The 27,802-nt window shown below is 39.8% G+C and overlaps 1 protein-coding gene across 3 annotated transcripts in view; it reads left to right on the forward strand.

Moving 5' to 3' along the window:
- The window catches only part of mthfd2l (methylenetetrahydrofolate dehydrogenase (NADP+ dependent) 2 like), a 116,868-nt gene that overhangs the window by 67,495 nt on the left and 21,571 nt on the right, over positions 1-27,802 (forward strand). For all 3 annotated transcript variants that reach the window (XM_034170774.1, XM_034170772.1, XM_034170773.1), the window contains exons 2-4: positions 7,900-8,084; positions 8,918-9,040; positions 13,536-13,688. In XM_034170774.1, coding sequence (XP_034026665.1) covers positions 7,900-8,084; positions 8,918-9,040; positions 13,536-13,688 — 461 coding nt within the window. The remainder of the gene's footprint in view (positions 1-7,899; positions 8,085-8,917; positions 9,041-13,535; positions 13,689-27,802) is intronic.

The raw sequence follows: 27,802 nt of genomic DNA on the forward strand, positions 1-27,802 counted from the left end.
CATTTAATCATTAGTGATCGATCTCTGCTCCCCTCCACAGCATGTCTTTTTCCTGGTTCTCTCCCTCAGCCCCAACCAGTCCCAGCAGAAGACTGCCCCTCCCTGAGCCTGGTTCTGCTGGAGGTTTCTTCCTGTTAAAAGGGAGTTTTTCCTTCCCACTGTCACCAAGTGCTTGCTCACAGGGGGTCGTTTTGACCGTTGGGGTTTTTACGTAATTATTGTATGGCCTTGCCTTACAATATAAAGCGCCTTGGGGCAACTGTTTGTTGTGATTTGGCGCTATATAAATAAAATTGATTAATTGAATTGATTGATTGAATATAACTTTGGTGTCATTATTAGTCCACGGTTCAAAGGACGTGTTCAGTTCAAATCTGAGGCAAACATTTTTCTTCTTCTACTAAGGTGGATTACAACATTTTGTGGTACACAGCACCAACTACTGGACACGAGGAACCTAGCAGTCAAAATGACTCACTGATTTCAAAATACAGCTCTTTTCAATCAGATGTGTTGTGCCATGACATGTCAATCATCTGTGTCCAATCAGATTTCAGGGGAGTCCAGTGCAACCCTGGCCTCCGCTCTAGCTCCACTCATGCCAGGAAGTGTTCAACATTTGACATTTCCTGTTTCACTGTGGACTCAAAATTTGGCACTTCCTATTTCAATGTGAACTTGCCACTGTGTTCCCTCAAGATTCCATGGGATTTTGTCTGTCAATTCAGGAACTGTCCAGGAAGTGTTTGACATTTCCTGTTTCACTGTGAACTCAAAATTTGGCACTTCCTGTTTGGGACTCCCTGTACCATAGAGCGAGCTTCACGCCGCTTCGCTCGTATTAGTAAATACAGTCTGATCCATAAGTATTTGGACAGTTGGACAGTTTTTGTAATTTTGCTTCAGGTTCAAAAATGAATGAAAATGGTTTCATGAAAATGTTGCTTCAACCATTTTGGAACTACAACTATAAAAAGGCAGTGGATATTGCTACTGTAACATAAGTATGTGTTGGTAGATTATTATTACAGTCGTGATGTGACACGCTAACCCTGGGGTGGGTAATCATGTGCTATGAAAGGCTGAGACACTGCAGCTTTTCCTTGCAACCAATCACCTCAGCAGGTGATTTCATTGATGAGCAGGTGTTTAGGTTCAGGAGAGAAGCTCATCAGCAACCCACCTGCTGAGGTGATTGGTTGCAAGGAAAACCTGCAGTGTCTCGGTGTTATTGCCCACCCCTGCTCTAATCCTAATAACCCATATAACCCAAAATGTTTCAGATATACATGAACTGAAATAAGAAATGTTGGTTCATATGAAGGCAGTGAAAAAACAAAAATCTTTTTCTTCCTGTCAGAGAATCAAGTTTCCCGCTTGACAGGAAAGGACAAATTACCACTATACAAACGAGTAGTTAGCAGCTAGCACAGACTCACAGAACATCAATTAATGGCGCATAGCCCCAAGATTTAGGGTTACGGCTGCGGTAACTGTAGCCGAATTCGAAGTGGTTACAGTTATGGCTGCCGTAAGCACAACCACTTCATTATAAAAATGCACAAACCTACATTTTTAAAGCCTATAAGTAACTGGACAAACTAAATATAAGTGTACAAAGGCTCGCTCATACTGTACAGGCAGTTTTCATGAGATCTTTCAGGTGTCTGTTAGTACTCAGTTGGTTGGCACACCTGAATAAAGCCCCGGTCACAACCCACCATGCGTTTTTTTCGCCGTACGTTTTCTGCGGATGCCACGGCCACTACGTTTTTGTGAAAACGTACGGAGGCAGTAGCAAGAGGAGGGAGGGAGTACGTTCAGTGCACGTCTCTAGGAGTGTAACGATAAAGAGAGTTTCTGTGAAGGCTCTCAGTTGTCCAGGTGGTTTCCATAGTAGAGAAGCTTGAATCTTCGACTGGACTGGGTTCTCGCATCAAGCAACCCAGTCCAGTCGAAGATTCAAGCTTCTCTACGATAAAGAGAGTTGACAATAAAGCAGTGTGTGTGTGTGGGGTCGCTTTTCTTTTTTTATAAGCGGGACCGGAGCAGCAGGTGTTTTTCGGCGTTGGCGATGCATGAGCATGTCCAGTCTGCAGCGGTCAGTTGTACAAGTGTTTACTTGCCTTGAAAAGTTACAGCTAGTTAACAGACTGAAGCTGTGGAGTGTCTGTGTTGCTGACGTTTGGAAATAAAGTCCAGTTCAAGTGAGAAGCTGCGTTGTGCATGCAAGTCTGTCGGCCTCCATAGTATGTGGTGAGTGCCATAATCCGTACTGCCTACGTACGGATTTCGTTAATTTAATAGTAATTGAATGAAAATGTGCTGCTTTGAATCCGTACTGAGGCAGTACTCACAACGTGCGTCATCTGTACTGCTGGTGAATCCGCAGCCTGACCGCAGCGAAAGTTCTGCATGCACTAAAACCTCTACGGCGTGTCTGCGTGTGTCTGTCCTAAATTCGTACTGAGGCAGTACTTACGACGTACGGATCTCCAAATTTAGCCCACGTTTTTGCAAGTAGACTGCACGCACGTGCAAGTACGGCAGGTTGTGACCATGGCTTAAGCTAATCAGCTTGTGGCAGAGCAGGGACATGGGGAAAATGTGTAGCTAAACCAGTGCTCTGTAGTAAAATTCCAGATGGAACACTCATTGAAATCAGCCAACTTTGTCCTGAAGATCTGTGCTGTGTGTCTGCTACCCTGTTACCTTTGGGTTTCAGTGGTGGAATTGTTTTGGCTTAGCACCACAAACAAATACTGGGAAGACATTTCCTGTCAGAGACCTAACAGAGGCAGATTAGTTGCTAACCTTGATTATTAACTGCCTTGCAGACAGACATAGCAGGTAGCCCCCCCACGACCACCACCACCACGACTGCCCCTGCTCTTCCAGGGGATTGTCCTAGCCCATTTAGTGTTCATTCGTTACAGAACATACTTGAAATACAACAAAGGCTGATGTCACCTGCACAAATGCTTTGTGTGATTATGTGTTGTGTAAGAGCAGGTTAGTTCAGAACAGTGATTGATGACTTTTTGGACTGCTGCGAGCAAAACCACCTAAAGTATAATGTAGGGTAACAAAGGAGATAGTTGTGGACTACAACAACAGGAAGAGCCCTGTTTCCATAAGGGCAGGGGATACTGACTAATGTAGTGCAATTCACAGCAACATCTTTGTAGGCAAAGATACAATGCAGGACATACTACACACATGTATTCATTAGTCAGTGAAGTTTACTAGACACAAAATTGTCATTTTTGCAACAGTCCCATGTTTTAAAAGGAGAACGATTTGAATTTGGTATAGGTGCTTTGCTGCACGTTACTCATTGTTTTTGTAGTTGTTGTTGACTATAGTGTACACAGCAAGGGTCACCAACCCTGCTCTTGGAGATCATTTATCCTGCATGTTTTTCAACTCTCCTCACTCCTTTAAGGAAAATCAAGTGTGTTTAGCTATTCAATAGCTAGGAAAAACCAGACTTGACTAATCAGCAGTGGCTGCAGCAGGAAGACGTGTTCAACATGCAGGACAGTTACTTTCAGAGCAGAGTTGGTGACCCCAAACTTTTTGCCAAAAGATCTGCCTTAAATAAGGTGCTGAAGCATTTCTCAGTAATTTTGGTCCATATTAACATGATGGTTTCATAGAGTTGCCACACCATTATGCCACCACATGCAGCATGGACCAACACTTTCATGTTGTTTGCATCAAATTGTGACCCTACCATCTAAAGGATTCCTGGGTGCCAGATTGTGGCTGCCCACTGCTCCTAGTGGTTGGATTGCATCTAACTGTAACTAGGATGGGTTAAATGCAGAGGACAAAGTATGTACGAGGTCTATTAGAAAAGTATCCGACCTTATTATTTTTTTTAAAAACCATATGGATTTGAATCACGTGTGATTACATCAGCCAAGCTTGAACCCTCGTGGACATGCGAGAGTTTTTTCACGCCTGTCAGTGACGTCATTCGCCTGTGAGCACGCCTTGTGGGAGGAGTGGTTCAGCCCCCTCGTCGGAATTCCTTTGTCTGAGAAGTTGCTGAGAGACTGGCGCTGTGCTTCATCAAAATTTTTTCCAAAACTGTGAGGCACATCCGAGTGGACACCATTCGACAAATTAAGCTGGTTTTCGGTGAAAATTTTAACGGCTGATGAGAGATTTTGGATTGTTTCTATCGCTGTAAGGACTTCCCACGGAGCAAGATGTCGCGCAGCGCTCCGAGGCGATGTCGTCATCCTGTTTCAAGCTGAAAACCTCCAAATTTAAGCCTCTGTTGACCCAGGACGTCGTGAGAGAACAGAGAACTTTCAGAAGAGGCCGGAATCAGCAGTTTATCCGGACATTGCACTGTTAAAGGAGATTTTTTTTTAATGAAAGACGTGCGGATGGATTGGCGCCTCCGTTGGAAGCCTTAAGGACAAGTTGGAACATGCCCTGCTGTTAAACAATTTCTCAGATACTCACTCAACTGAAAGCCACCAAAAGCTGCCTGGATTTTACAAATGGTTATCAACACGGAGGTGTTTTTCCTGTGGTCGGTTTCTTTTCTAATAGACCTCGTATACGAGATTGGTGAGAAAACTATCCAACCTTTTTATTTTTTTCAAAAACTATATGGATTTGAATCATGTGTGCTTGCATCAGACAAGCTTGAACCTTCGTGCGCATGCGTGTTTTTTTACGCCTGTCGGTTGCGTCATTCGCCTGTGGGCAGGCTTTGAGTGAGCACTGGTCCACCCCCCTTGTCGGATTTTTATTGTCAGGGAAATGGCTGAGAGGCAGCCGCTTTGCTCCATGAAATTTTTTTCAGAAACTGTTAGAGACAGCCAGTTGGAAACCATTCAAAAGATTCAGATGGATTTTGGTGGAGATTCTGTCGGCGTCACATGGATTAAGGAGTGTTAAAACCTTTTTAAAGACGGCCCACAGTGGCGGAGGGTGCGCGGCGCACCAAGCGGGCCATCGACAGGCTGGAACGAGCAGATCATTTCTACACTGAACGCTGTGTTGATCCGGGACATCGTGTGACTACCACAGAAATGGCAAGAGAGATGGACATAGCACTTGTGCGGCACATTCCATTACAGGAGATTTTGTAATGAAAGACGTGTGGAGGATTTCGCGCGTCGGCTCCAAAAACGCTCAACAAAAAAACACCTCCGTGTTGGAAACCATTCGTAAGATTCAGACGGCTTTCGGTGGCTTTTCAGTCGAGTGAGTATCCGAGAAATTGTTTAACAGCTGGGCATGTTCCAGCTTGTCCTGTGAGACTTCCAACACGGAGGTGTTGTTTGTCCCGCGCCATGAGCGGCTGCGTCGCGACACGCAAATCCGTCCGCACGTCTTTCATTACAAAATCTCCTTTAACAGTGGAATGTGCTGATAAAGTGCTGATCCCGACCCCTTCTGAAACTTCTCTGCTAGTCACACGACGTCCTGCATCAACAGAGCCTTAAATTTGGAAGTGATCTGCTCGTTCCAGCCTGTCGATGGCCGCTCGGGGCGCGGTGCGCCCTCCGCCGCCGTGGGCCGTTTTTAATCCAGTTTTAATGGACCTTAATCCGTGTGATACCAATAGAATCTTCACCGAAAGCCATCTGAATTTTCCAAATGGTTTCCAGCTGGCTGTCTGGCAGAGTTTCTGAAAAAATTTTCATGGAACAAAGCGGCAGTTGCTCCGCCATTCCTAAACAATAAAAATCCGACTAGGGGGGTGGACTAGTGATCACTCAAAGCCTGCCCACAGGCGAATGACGCAACCGACAGGCGTGAAAAAACTCACGCATGCGCACGAAGGTTCAAGCTTGTCTGATGCAAGCACACATGATTCAAATCCATATAGTTTTTGAAAAAATTAAAAGGTCGGATACTTTTCTCACAGACCTCGTATGTACAAAGACAATAAAGGCTCTGTTCATTCATTCATTCTGTCAGAAATCAAGATTCATCAGACCAGGCAACAGCTTTAAAAATCATTAACTGTGTAGTTTTGTGAGTCTGTGCCCACCGAGGCTGTAGTTTTTGTCTTCTTAGCTGAGATGTTGCCTCACAGAGTGGTCTTTTTTTTTACTTTTGCCCATCTACTTCAAAGTTCAACATGTGGATTCTAATGGCCTCTGCCATCACCAAAGCATTTTTGCTGATCAATGGATTTTTCTTCTTCTTTTTCAGACCATTGTTTGTAGATCAGTATCTCTCATACTTTTTCAGACCAAGGACCAAATATCCAAAATCAATAATCATCAAATAATTACATAAGAGTTGAGTTAATAGTGAACATAATAATAATAATAATAATAATAATATGTACTACTACTACTAATACATATGTACTACTGTATATTAAATTTTCGAGTAATTTTTAAGCAGTTTGAGAATCACTTTTTAGGGAGAATATATTCATTTAAAATGTGATATTTTATCAATCTACTCACAAACCACTAGGGGTCACTCACCAATGGTCCGCAGACCACTGTTTGAGAAAAGCTGTTGTCGGCCCTTAAGATGGTTGTGTGCGACAACCGCAGTAGATGAACAATTTCTGAAATGCTCAAACCAGATCACTTAAACCCCCTGTCCACATGCGTCCTGTTGCGTGTAATTGGCTTCCTGATAGAAAAAAAAATTTACAAAATGGCAAGCTGCTGGGATAATCACAAACCCCGCAGTACCCCATGTGTTATTTTCAAGCTCACTGTGGCAGCGCAGCAAGCAGGAGGTGAAATATTCCATCCCGTGAATAGGTGTCACCAGTGGCAAAGTCACTGCCAGCTTCAGCTTCACCCCTTTTTACAACTTTGGATGGTGTTTGCGTCCTGATTTCTAACTGGAGCCCACCTGGAAACTGACGGGAACATGTGGACACTAGGCTTTAGTCACATCCATCATGACTAAACATGTCCTAGTTGGAAAAGTTCACACATCACAACTTGGTCTACATCATGCATGGTTTGATTCTCAACCTTGTTCATCTTGTTGCATTTCTCTCCCTTTCTCTCTCACTGCATATTCACTCACTCACTACTATACTATCAAATAAAGGCAAAAATTGCCAAAAATCCCAAAACACTTAAATCATTTTTCTTAGCAATTGTGATGCTTGGTTTGAACTTCAGCAGACCCTGTTGTCCATGTCTACATGTATAAATGCATTGAATATCTACCGCATGATTGACTGATTATAGAAATGAATATGCCCACATTTGCCAGGGAGTGAGGAAACCAGAATCACTGTGGTGCAAAACTCTTGTTGTATATCTATAAATTCTATTGATTGAAAACTGCATTTGACGTTCTTCCCCACTTGTTTTGAACATGTACTTTGAGTTGAAGAGAGACTGTCCAAAACAGTTCAATACTGACACTGACTTATGCATAATAGTACAGGTTTCATAAATGATCAGAAACAGACCAGGTAGCTGTGTCCTGAGACCCAGACACTTCATCTGCATTGTCTCTGTCCAGCCTGCTGTAAAACGGTACCAGCTTCAGCTGGGGCTGAAACCTGTGATGGTCTGGTGTCCCATCCACAGGGAGTCATAGACTCTTAATTGCTTCATGATAAGTCCAGGGATAAGTACCGGTGTGATGAACCTTCATTCTCCATCATAAATATTATAGAAAACCAGCCAAGGGCAATGGTTATGTAGGCTATCCTTTATAAATACACAGCAATGAGCTTAAGGCGTTATTATGTAAGAAAAATACCAAAGAAACCAGATGAGGGAAAATGGCAAAGCTCAGTAACGATATGAATGTTATCTATATGTGTACATGATGAGACACATGAAGTATTGTTCAATGGTAATTGTTTGTCATATTTGCTCTGTTGTTTGTGATGTGGTGTGTATGTGTGCTTCCATGCGTGTTGACGTATTTATCCAGGCATGCAGCTGTGGTGATTTCGGGCATGGAATTAGCTCGTCAGCTTCACAGAGAAATCCAGAGGGATGTGGAGGAGCTCGTGGCTCAGGGCAACACGAGGCCTCACTTAGGAGTGGTCTTAGTAGGGGACGATCCAGCCAGTCGTACCTACGTTAGGAACAAGACGCGAACAGCCAGCATATTGGGTCAGATATGAGCACTGTGCACTTTCCTGAGCATACCCTGCATAATGTGCCTCACACTGAACTAACAAGTGTAAAATTAGTAGTTTAACCATTTATGTGGCACATTTTTATGTATGCATATGTACTGATGCACTTTTTTTGATCACCAAATCTATGCTTTGCTTTATGGGTGATTCTTTAACTATGGGCACTATTGGCCTTGTAAATGTAATTTTCACCACACCATTTCCTTACAATATAAAGCGCCTTGGGGCAACTGTTTGTTGTGATTTGGCGCTATATACATGTGCTCTGATGTCACTGTTTATCTCCATAGAAACTACCCAAACAATCTTTCATACAAACTGTTTAAAGGGACATTACAGTGTTGTGGTGGAAATTACGGCAATAGTGTGGGACAACTACATTATGTTTAAAAAAATTACAACAGTTGTATGACATTGAATACCCCAATTATGTTTTGATTATTTTACTGATATTTTATTCAGAGATATTTTAAAACATTAGAAAAAACGTTTCTTTACCATTCATTTTTATCATTGAAGATCAAAAGTCTGGGTGTGGAACAAGCACAAAACGGCAATATTTGCATATAATGATGCTGAAAAAAGGTGAAAAAGTCATCATAGACTACTAGAACAAATTTTTTAACACACTTTCATTGTAAAGATAACTATAAAAGTGTGAAATTTCCCCTTTTTTCTGTTTTTCATACAATATGATCAAAGGACATATTAAGTGCCCGTAGTCTAAGAATCACCCTTATACAGTTGTCAGCCAACACTCCCATGACTGTGTTGTGAGTAGGATGTGTGTGTCTGTACATTGTCCAGGTATTTCCAGTGAGACAGTGGTGCGGCCTAGCTTGGTTTCCCAAGAGGAGTTGCTGGAGCTGATTGACAACATGAACCATGACTGGAGGGTCAGTGGACTACTGGTGCAGCTGCCACTTCCTGGTAATCACCGTCATAGGCCATATTGTGTATTTTTTTTGGGTTGCGTTGTAGCTGTGCAGTAAACACCAGAGAAATCTTTTCAAAGAATTTGGAAATCCAGGATAAGAGAAGAAGCAAGGCCTGACCTAGTCTAGTCAGTGTATCCTAGCATTATCTTCCACAGTGACCAAGCCAGGTTGAGGAGCTCCGATTAAGTGAAACCAAGTGCAAGCAAGGGTTTGAACCGCTTCGTGGAATAAAAACAGAAATTTTGGGGCGATTTTGCTATGATTGAAAAAACAAAAAAACAAAAACTTTGTTTTTACCAGAGGCCATCAAAATATGGCCATCAGGTATTGTGAAGGCTTTGCGTCCATCCGTCTGTCTGTCTGTGCTCAGCATCAGTCCAGTCCTATTACAGCCAGAGTCTTCAAATTCATAGGGAGCATTCTTGGGACACAGACCTTGGACACGTTCAAAGATAGCTGACCTTGACCTATTTTATGAGGTATTTTCAAAGGTTAAAAGTCACATTCTGTTTCATATTTTTATCCTATGAATCATGTAAATCCATTTTTTTTTTTTTGAGGGGTGGGGGTGACAGCCAATCAAAGTAAAGTGGCACCGTGATGTCACTGGCTGGTCTCTCTCTAGCGCTCCAAAACCGCTTTGTTTATGTGTAAATATAACTTGTTTCTCATATATTATGTAAAAGCTAATGACAAATAAACACTTAATCATCATCATTCAAAGAAATATCAAACAAAATTCTTTCCAAACTGCTATTTTGTGACCTCCACTGTGAACTAAAGTCTTTGATAATGGGTCGTCGCTGCTGTGGTGTCTCGCAGCACTGTGCGCTCTCACTGGCAGGGGGTTATTTCAGGAGCAATGTGTGACTAAATAAGGAACAAAATAAACTGAGATTTTTGGAAAAATACGCTTATGATCCTGACTTTATACAGAACAGCCTTCAAGGAAAATGTTAATTTCCGGACCTTTGCACGTGGTCTTTAAGAGGAATTAAAAAAAAAAAAAAAGAGACAAGGTTGCTGTAATAAATGTGAGAGAAAAATAGTGGAAGACACTAGGGAAGACTGAATGCATACGTAGGCTAAAAATATACATTTACTAGCTACTGCTGTTAACTCAAACCATCAAAAGGGAATCAGTTGTCATTTGAACAAATTAGCATTGTACAGTAGTGTTCAGAATAATAGTAGTGCTATGTCACTAAAAAGATTAATCCAGGTTTTGAGTGTATTTCTTATTGTTACATGGGAAACAAGGTACCAGTAGATTCTCACAAATCCAACAAGACCAAGCATTCATGATATGAACACTCTTAAGGCTATGAAATTGGGCTGTTAGTAAAAAAAAAGTAGAAAAGGGGGTGTTCACAATAATACGTAGTAGCATCTGCTGTTGATGCTACAAACTCAAAACTATTATGTTCAAACTGCTTTTTTAGCAATCCTGCGAATCACTGAACTAGTATTTAGTTGTATAACCACAGTTTTTCATGATTTCTTCACATCTGCGAGGCATTAATTTTGTTGGTTTGGAACCAAGATTTTGCTCGTTTACTAGTGTGCTTGGGGTCATTGTCTTGTTGAAACACCCATTTCAAGGGCATGTCCTCTTCAGCATAAGGAAACATGACCTCTTCAAGTATTTTGACATATCCAAACTGATCCATGATACCTGGTATGCAATATATAGGCCCAGCACCATAGTAGGAGAAACATGCCCATATCATGATGCTTGCACCACCATGCTTCACTGTCTTCACTGTGAACTGTGGCTTGAATTCAGAGTTTGGGGGTCGTCTCACAAACTGTCTGCGGCCCTTGGATCCAAAAAGAACAATTTTACTCTCATCAGTCCACAAAATATTCCTCCATTTCTCTTTAGGCCAGTTGATGTGTCCTTTGGCAAATTGTAACCTCTTCTGCACATGTCTTTTATTTAACAGAGGGACTTTGCGGGGGATTCTTGCAAATAAATTAGCTTCACACAGGCGTCTTCTAACTGTCACTGCACTTACAGGTAACTCCAGACTCTCTTTGATAATCCTGGAGCTAATCAATGGGTGAGCCTTTGCCATTCTGGTTATTCTTCTATCCATTTTGATGGTTGTTGTCCGTTTTCTTCCACGCGTCTCTGTTTTTTGTTGTTGTTTTTTTTGGTCCATTTTAAAGCATTGGAGATCATTGTAGATGAACAGCCTATAATTTTTTGCACCTGCGTATAAGTTTTCCCCTCTCCAATCAACTTTTTAATCAAACTACGCTGTTCTTCTGAACAATGTCTTGATCGTCCCATTTTCCTCAGGCTTTCAAAGAGAAAAGCATGTTCAACAGGTGCTGGCTTCATCCTTACATAGGGGACACCTGATTCACACCTGTTTGTTCCACAAAATTGACAAAATCACTGACTGAATGCCACACTACTATTATTGTGAACACCCCCTTTTCTACTTTTTTTTTTACTAATAGCCCAATTTCATAGCCTTAAGAGTGTGCATATCATGAATGCTTGGTCTTGTTGGATTTGTGAGAATCTACTGAATCTACTGGTACCTTGTTTCCCATGTAACAATAAGAAATATACTCAAAACCTGGATTAATCTTTTTAGTCACATAGCACTACTATTATCCTGAACACTACTGTATACTTGATGGGTTTTTTGTTTTGGATCATGGGTTTTGGTTGTTTTCTGTTACTGGTGTTCCCTGTCTGTTTCCGTGTGTCTGCATAGCACTTTCCTCTCTGACGTAGCTCTTTATCTCCACCATTACATCAGATCATTTATATTACCTCATTACCTCGGCTCTTGTTCTTCCTGTTGTCGGGCTGTTGTGATGTGTTTGGTTTTGGTTCCTGCTTTCCCCGCTTGACTCACAGCTCTTTCTGTCAGGTTGCCTGCCAGCCTGTCATTATGTCAGTCTGTGCTGTGCTTGTCTGCTCCAGTCACCACAATGTTCCTGGTAACCTCTTGTTTGTGCGTCTCCGCTTGTTATGTCTGGTCATCATCCCCATCATTTTGTCTGCTTGTCTGTCCAGCACGGAGCACATCACAGAGGGACAGAAACACAAATGATGTTAACACATGATGACGAGACACATGATGATGTCATCGCCACTCATCAAATGTGAAAGTCTCTCTCTCAATGTGCAATTTTGCAAACGCCTTTGTAAAATTTTCAGCCATTTCTAGTAATTTTGACAACTTCAATAATATATTGATCAGACATCGAACAACAACTGTGAAGAGCAGTCTTCATGAATGCAGTATAACTGTAAAAAGTACATCACATGATCACATGAGCGATTATTACTATGACAATGGCCGCAGTGTTTACATAACAACAGTAACAAATGAATGGCAATATGTACCTGTCCAGGCCAATGACTAATATAATAATAATAATAATTTATGTATAAAGTGTTTTCAAAAATTCAGAGTGCTGGACAACAGAGCCCAAAATAATTTAGCTTTTGTACAACAATCATTTCCACATATATTCAGCATTATTTCATCATAAAAGACGGGGGAAGCGATCAGAGAACCACAGCAGCAAGACATGCACAGCTGTGCCTACGTCATTTTGGGGCATCAGTAACAACTCACCCATTATTGCCTCGTTTCTGCTTAAACCTGACCTTTGAATGATTTGAGAGGTTTTACTTTTTCATCTGATGGTTAATAATCACATTATTCCCTTTGGGTGCAGAGAGTCAGACTCAGACGTGCTGCTGTGGTCCCAAATGATGCATGTGCAGTGAAGGCAGGGCGGACCAATTTTTAGGGGGGGCCGTTCAGTCTGCGACACCAGCACAAAGGGCTGTAACACCTCAGCCAAATATGAGGGGGAACAATCACTCAGTATCTTAAAAGTTAACAACAGAACCTTGAAATCTGCCCTCACGTTAACTATTTAAGAGATTTTAACACCATGTTCATGTGACCAAATTTATAGTTCCAATCAACATTTATGAAGCACAATTTATACATAAGAAAAAAAATCATATAAATATACAACAACACATCAGTTTCCATTTGGAGTGAGTGCTGACTGAACAAATAAAGCACCGGGATTAATCAAACTCTGGGGTTACCAGGATCCAGGCGGCACAGAGTATGTCTCCATGGTAATTTACATGCCACGAGTTTGTCTTTTTGCTGGAGTGTATCCAGTATGAATTGCATGTTGTTTTGACAAAAGTTTTACATTAGATGAGCTTCCTGACACAGTGCTCTATGTACAGGGAGAATGGGGACCTACGGTTTCATAGACAAGTGCACTAACTGCTAACATGGAACTTTCAAGTGTCAATTGAAAGTTCCATGTTAATCTGCTGTCTGTGTAGGTTTGAAGAAATAGTCCTTAGGTTGAGGCTGTAATTTTGGAATTAAAGAAAGAAAAATATATATGTGCACATTGGTTATAGTGCGTGTATTCTTCTCTGTGTGTAGACAATTTGATACTGGATGTTAAATTTCTTCCTTTAGGGCACATTAACGAGCGAGCAGTATGTAATGCCATTGCTCCAGAGAAGGATGTTGATGGTTTCCACATTGTGAATATTGGTAAGCTGTGTCTGGACCAGAGGTCCATGGTGCCTGCCACACCTGCGGCTGTCTGGGAGATTATCAAAAGAGCAGGTAAGCTTACACTCATCACTTACATTAGTCTTGACTTTTTAAATAATCTAATAATCCATGTTCTATACCTGTTATCAGTTATTTTGTGTGGTTTTGAAGAAGTGTTATTTTTAAAATTTGCTGCCTACATGATTTAGCTCCAAATTTTGGGGCCATATCTTCACCCTGGATTTTTTTTTTCCCAGCCAAATTTGAGATTCTCAGTTGGGAGGCATTTCACGAATTCACATGGAATGACTCTATAACATTGTGGTGCTTGACACTGAGGACCCCCAGCTTGAGATGAATGCTGAAGAAAATGTGTACTCTTTCAGTTGTTATGCAATGTATAAAGGATGCCTATACCTTGCTAACAGAGCTCAAAGAGGCCGCTAACACTCAGGGATGCTGTCACTGAGGCAGTAAAGCTGGGACTAGCGGTGTTCTTTGGGGTTTGGAGGACGTAAAACCTAAAAATAGGTATGACTTCCTTTGAAGGCTCATCAGACAGCCAGACCTCAGCAGCCTGAGACTTGTGTTGCTGCTGGCTGTATTACACCAATGCTGAAACGGAGCACCTTATCAATACCTTGCACTGAGGAAAATATGACTTGTAGACAACTTAAAAGAAAAACATGGTTAAACCATCTCAATGCCACAGCCTGTGAATTGCAAAATGATTGGCACCCCTCCTGCCAGATGTAGGCTTTGACATGCAAAAGAGAATGCTACACATTCTTGATTTGTGTCCAACTGAGAAAAACTAGAAGCACTCAGAGAGTGCAAACCTTCGCCAAGGCCATAGGGTCACTGACCCTAAAGAGATTCCCTCCTAGGCACAGTGATCTATTCAACAATTCAGTGTTACAACCAAAACTATGATACATACACGTTTCTTTCCTGTATATTTGACATCCTTGACCATGAAAACATACCACTAGAACTTGGAATCACTTTCAAATTGTCATTTCCAACCGCTCCACAAAATTTCATCAAAATTCGTTCAAAACCTTTTGAGTTATCCTGCTGGCAAACAGACAAACAAACAAACGCGACCGAAAACATAACCTCCTTGCGGAGGTAAATATATAAAAAATACTAAACCACTGTAACAGGTATTACATAAAAATAACAGAAGGAAAGTACATGTAATTTTTTATAAATTAAACCTTCAAGGAAATGTTTACTGCATCAACAACAAACTCGCAAACAACAGAGTTTGCTGATGATCGGATCCGGATTCCAGATCCGATCATCACCAAACTTTGTTGTTTGATAGAACATTTGACTATGTTACACCCTAATTTTTTTCAAGCCTTTCTGCCTTGTTTTTGTGGAGTTAGAAACTAGAATGTCAAAATTCCCCCTATCCCGCAATGGTGAAGAATCCTTTAAAAAATTCCTGGATCCGGATCGTGATCCGGATCACCACTAAAATTCAATCACTTGTTCCTCTTGTCATTTCCAACCACTCCACAAAATGTCATCAAAATCCGTTCAAAACTTTTTGAGTTATCCTGCTGAAAGACAGAGGGCTGACCCTAAACAAAAATAAATTTAAGAAATATTACAATTTGAAAACAAATGCACCCGAACGTGATGACAGCTGCAACTGCTTATTGATAACTTTTAACATTGAAAATGCCATAGACATGCTAATGCGTTAGCATTGTGATCCGGATCGTGATCCGGATCACCACTAAAATTTAATCACTTGTTCCTCTTGTCATTTCCAACCACTCCACAAAATTTCATCATGCAGTCCATTTACCATTTAACATAGTGGGAGAGTCACTGTCTTGATCCTGATGTTAAGTGACATGGCACGACATCCAAATAAACACTTATCCCTTCTCAGTCTAAACATCTAGGCCCAATCTCAATTCTCTTTTGTACCCCTTCCCCTTGGCCCTTCCCCTACCTCTTCAAAACCAGGGGTAAGGCGAAGGGGTATGCCTCTAGCCCAATGAATTGAGACACCCCTCCACCTTAGGGGAAAAAACCTGCCCGTCTCAAACTGCCATCTTCACTGTTTGTCAACATGGCAACCGAAGCGCAACTTGTTGCAGTAGCCTGTTTGCGCTTTTTATTTTCTTATGGGGTTAAAATTGTCTCATTAATATTTGTAAATGCACGCAGGGTGATCTACAAATAATCATTGATTTGCACATCTGTTCAGATATCCACAAATGCAAATTTCATATTTGTAACTTGTAAATTGGTCTTTGCAAATAATGTTGTATTTGCAAATATAAAACTTAATTTGTAAAAAAAAAATTACATTTGTAAAACTGGAAATTGTATTTGTGAATTGAGTTTCAGCATTTGTGGATCACCAATTACACGCATTCATCGCTTTCCTCTTCAACGTAATTTTGAGACATTCTTTTTGCAAAATCCACACAGATCCACAAACAAATGCCTACTGATTCACAAATACACACTCACGCACACCGGATATCCACTAGATGGCAGTGTGGTTCCATTCATTGATGTGGCAAGCTGAAACTATATGCTCCCGGATGAGAGAAGACCGACATTTCAGAATAATTCATTTCACATTACCGTAATGGAGGCGTCTGATGGATGGGTATGTATGTGGTGATATTGTCTGCGAGGTCAATTATTTTTTAAAATTATGTGTCCGCTGATTTCATCATGGGGAGGGGGACGGGGGTGTTAGTGTTGTACTCTTTAATGCAGTGGTTCAAATAAGCAGATTAAACAGCATTGCACCTGTGCGTGCTCCGTGACACAGACATGCTGCAAAATTCTTCTTTTAAAAACTTGAAAGTTCTAAAAGTTTGCGATGTCCACATGCTAAATTTAGCTAAGCTTCGCACAGGAACCACACATTGTCACCGCAGCAACCAACCAATCCCGCTTTACGACAACTGTCGCAACAGCCAGGCTTTGAGTGGCATTTATTCTCCTCAAAACTCTGTGGATCCGAGGAAACTGATTTGTATTTGCTTTGCGATAAGCATTTTAAAAACTCAGTAACGATCACGATTAAAGAGTCATCCGGGAGCATATAGTTTCAGCTTGCCACATCAATGAATGGAACCACACTGCCATCTAGTGGATATCCGGTGTGCGTGTGTATTTGTGAATCAGTAGGCATTTGTTTGTGGATCTGTGTGGATTTCGCGAAAAGAATGTCTCAAAATTATGTCGCAGAGGAAAGCGATGAATTTGTGTAATTGGTGATCCACAAATGCTGAAACTCAATTCACAAATACAATTTCCAGTTTTACAAATTTTTTTTTTTTTTTTACAAATTAAGTTTATATTTGCTAATACAACATTATTTGCAAAGACCAATTTACAAGTTACAAATATGAAATTTGCATTTGTGGATATCTGAACACATTTGCAAATCAATGATTATTTGTAGATCACCCTGCGTGCATTTACAAATACTAATGAGACAATTTTAACCCCATATTTTCTTAACTTTCTGCATAAATGCAAAGAAATAGAAGTCACAGATTTCTTCGACGCAAAGAAATAGAAGAAGTCGCAGATTTCTTCGACGCATCGCAATCATGTCGGGAGAATTTTGTGGTATTAATAATTAATTTAATTCGTAATTTATAATAATAGTATTGATTAATTAATGTTAATAATCCTGATAATAATTAGTAATTAATAATAGTAATAATTAATATTGTTAATTGATTAATCATTGATTAGTAATTAATTAATTAATTAGTAATTAAAATAAATAAACACTTGAAATATATCAGTCTGTGTGGAATAAATGTATACATTATACAGGTTTCACTTTTTAATGGAATTACTGAAATAAATCAACTTTTTCATGATATTCTAATTATATGACCAGCACCTGTATGTATGTTATGGGCTGCATCTAGTTCTGTTAAACTTATATTTCTTTTTCAAATTCTTCCATTTTTTGCATCCAGCCCTGTTTCCTTTAGAAATTTCCTTGACAAATAATAGTAGGATGTCAGATTATGTGTTACACATATACATGCGTGTGTATATATTTTCCAACTTATTCCCATTGATGAAACTTCTCCTCATTTTCTGCCTGAAAGCTTATTAGGAGACGAGTGTTTCTCAGGGCTCCCTGTTTGTTTACAAAATACACTCACGTTACAGACCTTGAAATCCAACAGCAGGGATCACTATTATCCAAAGATTTATGAACCTACAAATTAACGTGCTTACACTTATCACGATTTTCTCCATTGTGAGATATAAAAGTGTGTTACCGTAGCATTCGTGTGTATATGCAATACAACATCTCAGCACACTAGTGAAGTTATGATATTCTTCAGAACGACAATATACGCAACATGCATCCAGCAGCATACATGTTGCTGTCATAGGCAACTGCCTGTAAAGTTTTTTGGCAAGTTCTAACTTTCTAAACAGTGTAATTTGTCATGAAGGCCGCTTACATTTGTGCGGCTCTTTTAGCGCCATGTTTGTTTCTTTGCAGACAGCAGTAAGTTCCTCCTACCCCTCCAAACGGAGTGAATCTGGATGCACACTCTGTTTGGAGGGGTTTGTAGCCCTCCACCTACCCCTCCGCCTCGCTTCAAAAAGAGAATTGTCTCTTGTGCCCGTGCAAAACGGAGGGGAAGGGGTAAGAGGAAGGGCCAAGGGGTAGAATTGCGATTCAGCCCAAGAGTGCCTGTTTTCTTTCCTTCAAATCACATGTAGGTTAGTATTCTTAAATGTTGCTCTCTCCCAAAATCGAATTTAAAGACAGTGCCCTGGAGCCCCCATTAAGCTCTTACCTCTATACCTACTATTAACCTGTCGCCTCCACCTGTTCTTCTTTCTTGACCATTACCCTTGGACCAGCATCCCGATTCTTGATCTCCTAAACCTTTAAAAAGTATGTCTTATCCCATTAGTACTGGAGAATCATCAGTGTTTACAAAATAGGATGAGCTCTAACTGATATGTGTTGAGTCCCCAATGCAGTGATAGTGGCACTCGTGACTGTTCCCATAACACAGGGCCGGTGTTACAGCAGCTATCTGTGTTCCTGTTTTGATTGGTAATACAAAGCAAAAGATGTGCAGCACTCAAGCAGAACCGTAAACCTTCCTAATTTATCTCTTTCAAATCAGTGTCACACTGCTGTCAGATCTTTGCTGCTTTGTAACGATTAACAACAAAACAAAAACCTTAACACTGCTCAAGACTATTTTGTGATAGCAAGATGTGCCATTGAAGATGTTTATTTATTTTATTTGGTTTTTCTTTGGAGTTGTGTAATGAAGGTCATCTGGTGTAAAACCTGCGCCAAATCTCAATGTGGATCTGTGCTGGATCCGCTGTGGCAGCCTCATTCAAATGGGAGCAGCCAAAAGGCAAACCACATTATCTTATTTATGGACTGTTTATTTTATGTATGAACGTGTCACAACTATTAATTATGTCAACAAGGCAAAAAATAATTGTCATATTTCATGGCAGTGGTCTTGTCGATTGATCTCGGGTTGGTCACTGAGCCCTTGACTAGCTTGGTGTTAAAAAAAAATATCATTCATATATATATATTTATAAAGATAAAAGTTAAATATCAGAAAAAATACTATATATTTATATATCATATATGGCGTATCAGTATAATCAATATCAGAGAAAATTTTAATATATATAAATCATATATAGAGTATCAATATAATTCATATTTATTATTATTATATTTACCAACATTTGATAGTATAACTTTACAAACTACTGCATTAATGCTGTAAGAAACTAAACAAACTATATCAGTTATTACAAGTAACAGTGACCTTGGTGGCCACCAGGACCCTGCAGTTAGCAACAAGGCTTCACAAGCAACTTTACTTTATGTTATGGTCATTGTGCATATTAAAAGATGCTACGTGGCCCAAAATAGGAGGTTCACTTGTCCTCAGCTCTGTCTAACAGAACTCTAATGTTTCAGAGCTGAATATGCATAGTTTTTACAGAGTATCTTAGGAATGTTTTGTGGGCTCATCGTAGAGATTGGGGTGGGGGATATTATCGTGAACATCAGGCTTGTTTGCATGATGTTTTTATGATGACATGCTTGGTGTTTTTGGCTGAAAGTCAGTTATTGTAAATGGAAGCCAAACTAATTGATGTTCATGTGCATTGAAATGGAATATTTCTCAGTATGATCGCTTCAAACTTTCAGCTGTCTCTGGTGTCACCCAGATGATGGCTGTGGTGTTCTGATCCTGAATCTGAAGTAGTGAGTGTTTGCCCAGTCGTCTGGATGGCTGGCTGTCCCCGCTCCCCAAACCTATCAAGCGTAAGCAGTCTACATTGTGTAACTTTATTCAATACCTTCAACAAAATTGCTCTCAGAGTTAATCATTACTGGCTGTTTGAGCTATTGGTGATGTTCACTTCCTTCCTCCCTCTATCAGACCCTTTCTCAGTGATTGCCTCCATAAATGCTAAATTTGCATTGCTAATCCAAGGGAATAATTTAGCATTTGACTATTTCTAAAGGAAGTGATAATGACTCGAAATGAGGAAAATTATGATAACTGAGCCACTTGAAAGGTTCTCAGTGGTCCCAATGGAAAATTGAGGGATGGGTAAGGATAATTATCACTATCATTATTGTTAATATTCATGTCGCGGACATGAATGAGCGAAGCTCGTCAGCATCTCACCATGTCATTTAGGTTCTTCAGACTTTATTTTGAGTAAATGCTTCAGGGAGGCATTAGCATGGCAAAAACCTTTTAGGTTCTTGGGGGGAGCTCTCCCAGACCCCCGCCTTTTTAAGCATTTTCCTTATTTTGCCTTTCAGCTTCTGGAGGGGCTCTGTCTCCCATACTCTCCACCTTTTTAAGCATTTTTCTTTTTTTGCTTTTCAGCTGACCCCCCTCATTACAGCCCTCTTAACCCCCTGCCGCTTTAAGCATTTTTTTTAATGTAGGTGTAAATTAATATTCAAAGTTTTCAGCTAGTTGACAGTAGGGCTGTACGATATTGCCAAATTATCGTATCTCAATATTGTCCACTAAACTGTCATGCAAATGTCACTTATATACATGCTGTCTGTATTCTTGAGCCGCTTAGGTGGGTAGGGAGAGTTCCCATGGGATAAAAAAGCTTTTCAACCTACCATCCCTGGTTCTCAAGACCAGGCACATGAGTGGCTCTACGCTCTCTTTTTTTTAAAAAAGATATTTAGGTGTACCTTAATAAACACTAGTAGAGTTCCACCTTAGATTTGGAATGTATAATAGAAGATATACCTTACTGAATTTTCAAATCAATATGATATACGATATGACTATGATTTGACACAAAGTGCAGCAACAGTGAAAATTAAACATTCTTAAACAAAACAGTAATAATATCACACTCATTTTACACTCATCATAAGGTTAGGATACTGTGCCCTCCAAAAGTATTGGAACACTTGGAATTTCACACATTTTAATTTGTGTATGTCATTTTAAATCAAAGAAATACAAAAAAAATAAAGAATTTAAATTTATAAAATTATCTTCCTCAAACTCAAACTGAAAGCAAATCTCTAAAACTTGATTATACCTGTAAATAATCAGTTTTATTGCCAGTTTTCTTTAGACAAGTCAGGGGATGGAAACATGAACATTTCCAAGTCACTGAATATGTCTTGGACGTTATTTACATCAATTATGAAGAAATACAAAAGTTTATTTCACCAAAACATCAAATCTAGGCTTTCATCTGAAATGTACGAGTACTTAAATGTCAAATTGTAGCTGAACTTTCAGGTCTTTTTAAGAAAATCCTCCTCTACACCACTTCATCAGGAAGCTGGATTTTATATTTTTAATTCATTTATATCAAGTTGTAGAGATTTGCGTTCAGTTTGAGCTAAAGAAGATAATTTTAGAAAAAAAATGTATTTGACATGGAATAAACAAATTAAAATGTCTGAAATACCAAGTGTTCCAATACTTTTGAGGGCAATTGAGAAACATGTTTACACTCTTAGAATCACGTTCTTTTTTCTGGTGTTCATTGTGCTCAGGCGCATCTTGTCATGTTGGCCCTGCCTACATCCCTTTTGTAGCTTTACTGCCATTTTGAAATATTCCTACTCTTCACTATTACAGTTTTTTGCTCAGAGACCATAAAAGTTATAAGAATGAAACTTGTTGTGCAGCTTCCACAAAGCACCAACGATTCATGAAAAAATGACACTTACAAACCACATGGTGGTGCTGTAATTACCATATTTGCCTTTCGAGTAATTATTCCTGAACTGTAACATAATAGAATAATTTTTTTTGACATCTAACATTCTTTCAAGTGCCCTGCACTGGCCATGTCCACTTTTGTTCGGGACATTTTCCACCATTTCTAATAGTTTGGAAAAGCTTCTTTTTTTTTTTTTTTGCTACTCCTCCTACAATTTTTGCTCAATCATCACAAAATATGGCATGTATAATGTTTGAACTGAGCCACACAAAAGTTATATCATGGATTTTTCCGTTTTTTTTTTTTTGTTTTTTTTTTACAATTTTGCATAGGGGTGGGACTGATCCGATCCCGGATCGGTATCATGTTCCGATACAGACGTAATTCACGTATTGGAAAATACCCGATCCAACTCAACAATTTTCCGATACCAGAAAATAAGAGCCACTGTGAATCCTCTCAACTGCTGTTGTTTGCTCTCGGCTTGTTTACTGCTGAGCGGGAGGAGGGGAGAGGGGAGGTTTTTGAAGCCGGGCTGTTTGAGAGACCTCTCTTCCACAGTGTTCTAGATGCGTTTAGCGGCAAATTTCTGCCCGGCTCTCGGATTCAAATTGTCTGTTCATCGAGCATGGATTTTCCGAAAAATTAACTGAATTGTTGCTGAAAATGTGTGCTCAAAAGTTAGCTGCTTCACTTTCCCGTGGCTGTCAAACGCTATGAAAAGCCAGCTCAGCGTGCAGCCAAGGAGGAGCTGAACAGAGATTCTGTTCGTATTAAGGGAAAAAAGTCTCCAATTAAAATTCTGCATGTGAGCGTCGATGATGATACACTAATTTTGCAGTTGAAAGGCTTTGTGTTTTCAGAAGTTCAAAGTTTGCGCGAGAGGAAGAAAAAGAGAGAGAGAGGAGGAGAGAGACAGACAGAGACAGAGGACTTAATTTTTACTCTGTAATACTTGCTTTGATCATGTAAACATATGTCTCCCATATCATTAAAAGCTCCATTGAAATTGAAAATTGAGAAGGCGAGACAGACAGGGTGCTGTCTTTTCTCTTTAAGTCTATAAAAATAAGGCTATAAAAGTCAATAAAAAATAAAAGTACTTAATTCTTTCACCAAAACATCAAATCTAGGCTTTCATCTTACAGTGAGGAAAATAAGTATTTGAACACCCTGCGATTTTGCAAGTTCTCCCACATAGAAATCATGGAGGGGTCTGAAATTGCCCCTTGCTTTTCTCCCTGTATGTGGCACCCCTTGGGCGTATACTGCGGAGTTTTGGTATTGCCTTTCTTTGTTATGCTGATGATACTCAGTTGTACATGCAGATAACTGCGGGAAATCTCACTCCCATAAAATCCCTGGAGGACTGTCTTCTATCATTGAGAAGTTGGATGTCTAGTAACTTCCTACTTTTAAACTTTGATAAGACTGAAATGATGGTTCTTGGTCCAGCGAGACATCGGCATCAGCTTGACCAGCTGGCGCTCAGCCTGGGTTCCTGTGTCATACATCATACGGACAAAATGAGGAACCTTGGGGTAATTTTTGATCCCACGTTGTCTTTTGACTTCCACATCAGGGATGTTACTAGGACTGCTTTTTTCCATCTGAGAAATATAGCGAGGATCCACCCCATCCTGTCCATGGCTGATGCTGAGACCCTGATTCATGCTTTTGTTTCTTCTAGACTAGATTATTGTAATGTTCTATTTTCAGGGTTACCACAGTCCAGCATTAGGGGTCTTCAGCTGGTTCAGAACGCTGCCGCCAGACTTCTGACATGTAGCAGAAGGTCTGAACATATCACACCCATTTTGGCATCTTTGCACAGGCTCCCTGTCTCTGTGAGAGCAGATTTTAAGGTTTTGTTATTGACTTATAAGGTTGTTCATGGACTGGCGCTATCTTATCTGGCTGATCTGGTGGAACTCTACGTGCCGGCCCGGGCTTTGCGGTCATAGGATGCAATATATATATATATATATATATATAACCCCTGGCAAAAATTATGGAATCACCGGCCTCGGAGGATGTTCATTCAGTTGTTTAATTTTGTAGAAAAAAAGCAGATCACAGACATGACACAAAACTAAAGTCATTTCAAATGGCAACTTTCTGGCTTTAAGAAACACTATAAGAAATCAAGAAAAAAATATTATGGCAGTCAGTAACGGTTATGGAATCACCCTGTAAATTTTCATCCTCAAAACTAACACCTGCATTAAATCAGATCTGCTCATTGACATTGACCCTGTGCCATGACATTGACCCTATGTGTCTTCTTGCAAGGAATGTTTTCGCAGTTTTTGCTCTATGGTAAGATGCATTATCATCTTGAAAAATGATTTCATCATCCCCAAACATCCTTTCAATTGTCCAAAATATCAACGTAAACTTGTGCATTTATTGATGATGTAATGACAGCCATCTCCCCAGTGCCTTTACCTGACATGCAGCCCCATATCATCAATGACTGTGGAAATTTACATGTTCTCTTCAGGCAATCATCTTTATAAATCTCATTGGAACGGCACCAAACAAAAGTTCCAGCATCATCACCTTGCCCAATCAGATTCGAGATTCATCACTGAATATGACTTTCATCCAGTCATCAACAGTCCATGATTGCTTTTCCTTAGCCCATTGTAACCTTGTTTTTTTCTGTTTAGGTGTTAATGATGGCTTTCGTTTAGCTTTTCTGTATGTAAATCCCATTTCCTTTAGGCGGTTTCTTACAGTTCGGTCACATACGTTGACTCCAGTTTCCTCCCATTCGTTCCTCATTTGTTTTGTTGTACATTTTTCGATTTTTGAGACATATTGCTTTAAGTTTTCTGTCTTGATGCTTTGATGTCTTCCTTGGTCTACCAGTATGTTTGCCTTTAACAACCTTCCCATGTTGTTTGTATTTGGTCCAGAGGTTAGACACAGCTGACTGTGAACAACCAGCATCTTTTGCAACATTGCATGATGATTTACCCTCTTTTAAGAGTTTGATAATCCTCTCCTTTGTTTCAATTGACATCTCTCGTGTTGGAGCCATGATTCATGTCAGTCCATTTGGTGCAACAGCTCTCCAAGGTGTGATCACTCCTTTTTAGATGCAGACTAACGAGCAGATGTGATTTGCTGCAGGTGTTAGTTTTGGGGATGAAAATTTACAGGGTGATTCCATAATTTATTCCTCAGAATTGAGTGATTCCATATTTTTTTCCTCTGCTTGGTCGAAAAAAGTAACCGTTACTGACTGCCACAATTTTTTTTTCCTGATTTCTTATAGTGTTTCTTAAAGCCAGAAAGTTGCCATTTGAAATGACTTTAGTTTTGTGTCATGTCTGTGATCTGCTTTTTTTCTACAAAATTAAACAACTGAATAAACATCCTCCGAGGCCGGTGATTCCATAATTATTGCCGGGGCTTTATATATATATAAAAAATGTGCACGTCTCGCCAGACTATTTTTTTTCCCCCCATTCCTCATAACGTGCCTTTTCCGTGGGACAGCACACGAGGGTTCTCTGGTGTGGACTGACTTTTCAGTCAATCTTTTCCACCAGCACTTAGTGCGTGGCTGTGGGAGAAGTTCTGTTGCAGCGTGTTGCGCTGCAGACGAGAGTATTTGACTGGACCATTTGTCCCTGGAAAATGTTTAAATTTATAACTCTCTGACGCATTATTGCCTGCATTTTGGGGGCCAAATTTTGTGAAGTAAAGCCATAGTTTTTTTTTTTTTTTATCTTTGTTACAGCCTTACTTTAAAGCCAAAAGAAACAAGGCATCATGCCAAAACATGGAAGCATGTAGAAATGTACCTGTGTCAGGGGAAATGAACCAGGTACCTCTGGTGTCCTCTTTTGGCTGCCCTGAATCAGCCCTGGATTGCCCTGGATTACTGAAATCCAATTACTGGATTTCAGTAATTCTGCCCTTCAGCATGTTTGTAAAATAAAAATACTTCATTCTGGGAGGGGGATTGGTCTGTGCCACCAGTCTTTTATCCATTATTATTAACTACCAATACTTTATTAATTTGCTGTCAAATGTCAGTATAATACTAGTATTAATATGTTGAGATTGAATCGAATAAAAAAAAAAATCGATTCTGAAGGTTAAGAATTGGATTCAGATCGATTCGTGAAACTTAAATCTGTAAGCTCTCTTGTCTCTCAGTGTACCTACGATAAAAATTACAGACATCTCCATTCTTTGTAGGTGGCAAAACCTGCTTGGACTTTTGTGGCGCCACAACGCGTCCTTCCATAGGGATTACATGGCAACCTGTTGCCGCCGTTCCTCGCGTGTTGTCCAGTGTCAGCACGGCATTAGGCAGAGAACAGGGTCCAATAAACAGGCAGGCAGGTCAAAAACATGGGTAGTCAAAAACAGGACTAAACAGTCAGAAGATACATATTCGAAAGAGGCACAAGGCACAACAATCTCGCAACCAGGTGAGGGAAAAGGTGCAACTAATAAAGAGGGAGTGATAAGGAGGAAATGCAGGACAAGTATGGAGGCAGGATCTGGAATGAGGAGTGGCAAGTAGGAGGGAGGACAGGAGGGAAATGATCAGCACTAGACAAGAAAAATCCCAAATACAAAACCCAAGGAAGAATAAAACAACAGAAAAATAATACAATAACAAACCCCCAATAAACCCCACAAGCCCAGTCATGACAAATTCTTTATCTGGATTCCCTTGATGGTTCTGCATCTTAAGACTTTGACTAATCAAATGTGTCCCATAACAAATTTTTTTGTATATTTTAAATTTTATTTAAATCTGTTTTTTCACTTCTCCTACAATTTTTGCTCAGTTGTCACAAAGTGTGGCACATACAATCACATGAATGTGGCCTTGCTCCCCCTTCCCCTTTTAAACCAAGGACCTTATTGATACCTGAAGTATCAGTCTAACCCTTTAACATTCCTGTCCTCATCATCGCTCCCTCTTAACCGCACTCATCCAACTGACAAAGCAGTATTTGTCATAGGTGCGACACAATGGTGCCAAGCAGGTGGTGACACAACTGACAAAATGATAACCTCCCTGTCTGAGATCGCAGGTAGAGTCTGACACCTGACTGTGTGTGTGTGTGTGTGTGTGTGTGTGTGTGTGTGTGTGTGTGTGTGTGTGTGTGTGTGTGTGTGTGTGTGTGTGTGTGTGTGTGTGTGTGTGTGTGTTTGGGGGGGGGTGCACATTTGTGCGCACGTGTGTGCAGAATCAGTGTCAGATTTTTTTTTCCCAGTTGTACTTCTCACAGCTGTATTAATGCTTCATGTGTAAAGGGGTTGGGGACTTTATTATTATTATTATTATTATTATTATTATTATTATTATTATTTGTTTTTGCACCCTTAAGTGTCTCTTGTTATTTTATGTTTTTTGTAAAACATTAGTTATTATTCATGATGTCTTTACTGCACAGTTATATCAGGAGTACAGTATGACAATGACTCAACATTTTATGCGAGGACCCAAGTTTTTGAGACACACACACATATATATATATATATATATATATATATATATATATATATATATATATATATATATATATATATATATATATATATATATATATATGTCCTGACTGGGTTTAAAAGGAGGCATTTTTCACCAAGTAAAAACAAAACAAAAAAAAACAAACAAACAAAAAAAAACTACAGCACCACATTCATAGAACGCAAACCTCTGCGAACACTAGTTTCCAATTGCACAAATTTTTTACCTTAGAAAACATTTTCAAGGCCAAAGTCCTGTTAGAAATGGCTTTTCATAAGCTAAAATATAATCCAAAAAATATAGACCAAAAGGGCTTTTTAATGTTAAACTCAAACATCCGGTAAAACCGCAATACAGATCATAAGCTAAAATATAATACAAAAAATATAGACCAAAAGGGCTTTTTAATGTTAAACTCAAAATGAGATCCACTGTGGCG

Source organism: Thalassophryne amazonica, chromosome 5 (assembly GCF_902500255.1).
Source record: "Thalassophryne amazonica chromosome 5, fThaAma1.1, whole genome shotgun sequence".
In the NCBI taxonomy this organism is placed as follows: Eukaryota; Metazoa; Chordata; class Actinopteri; order Batrachoidiformes; family Batrachoididae; genus Thalassophryne; species Thalassophryne amazonica.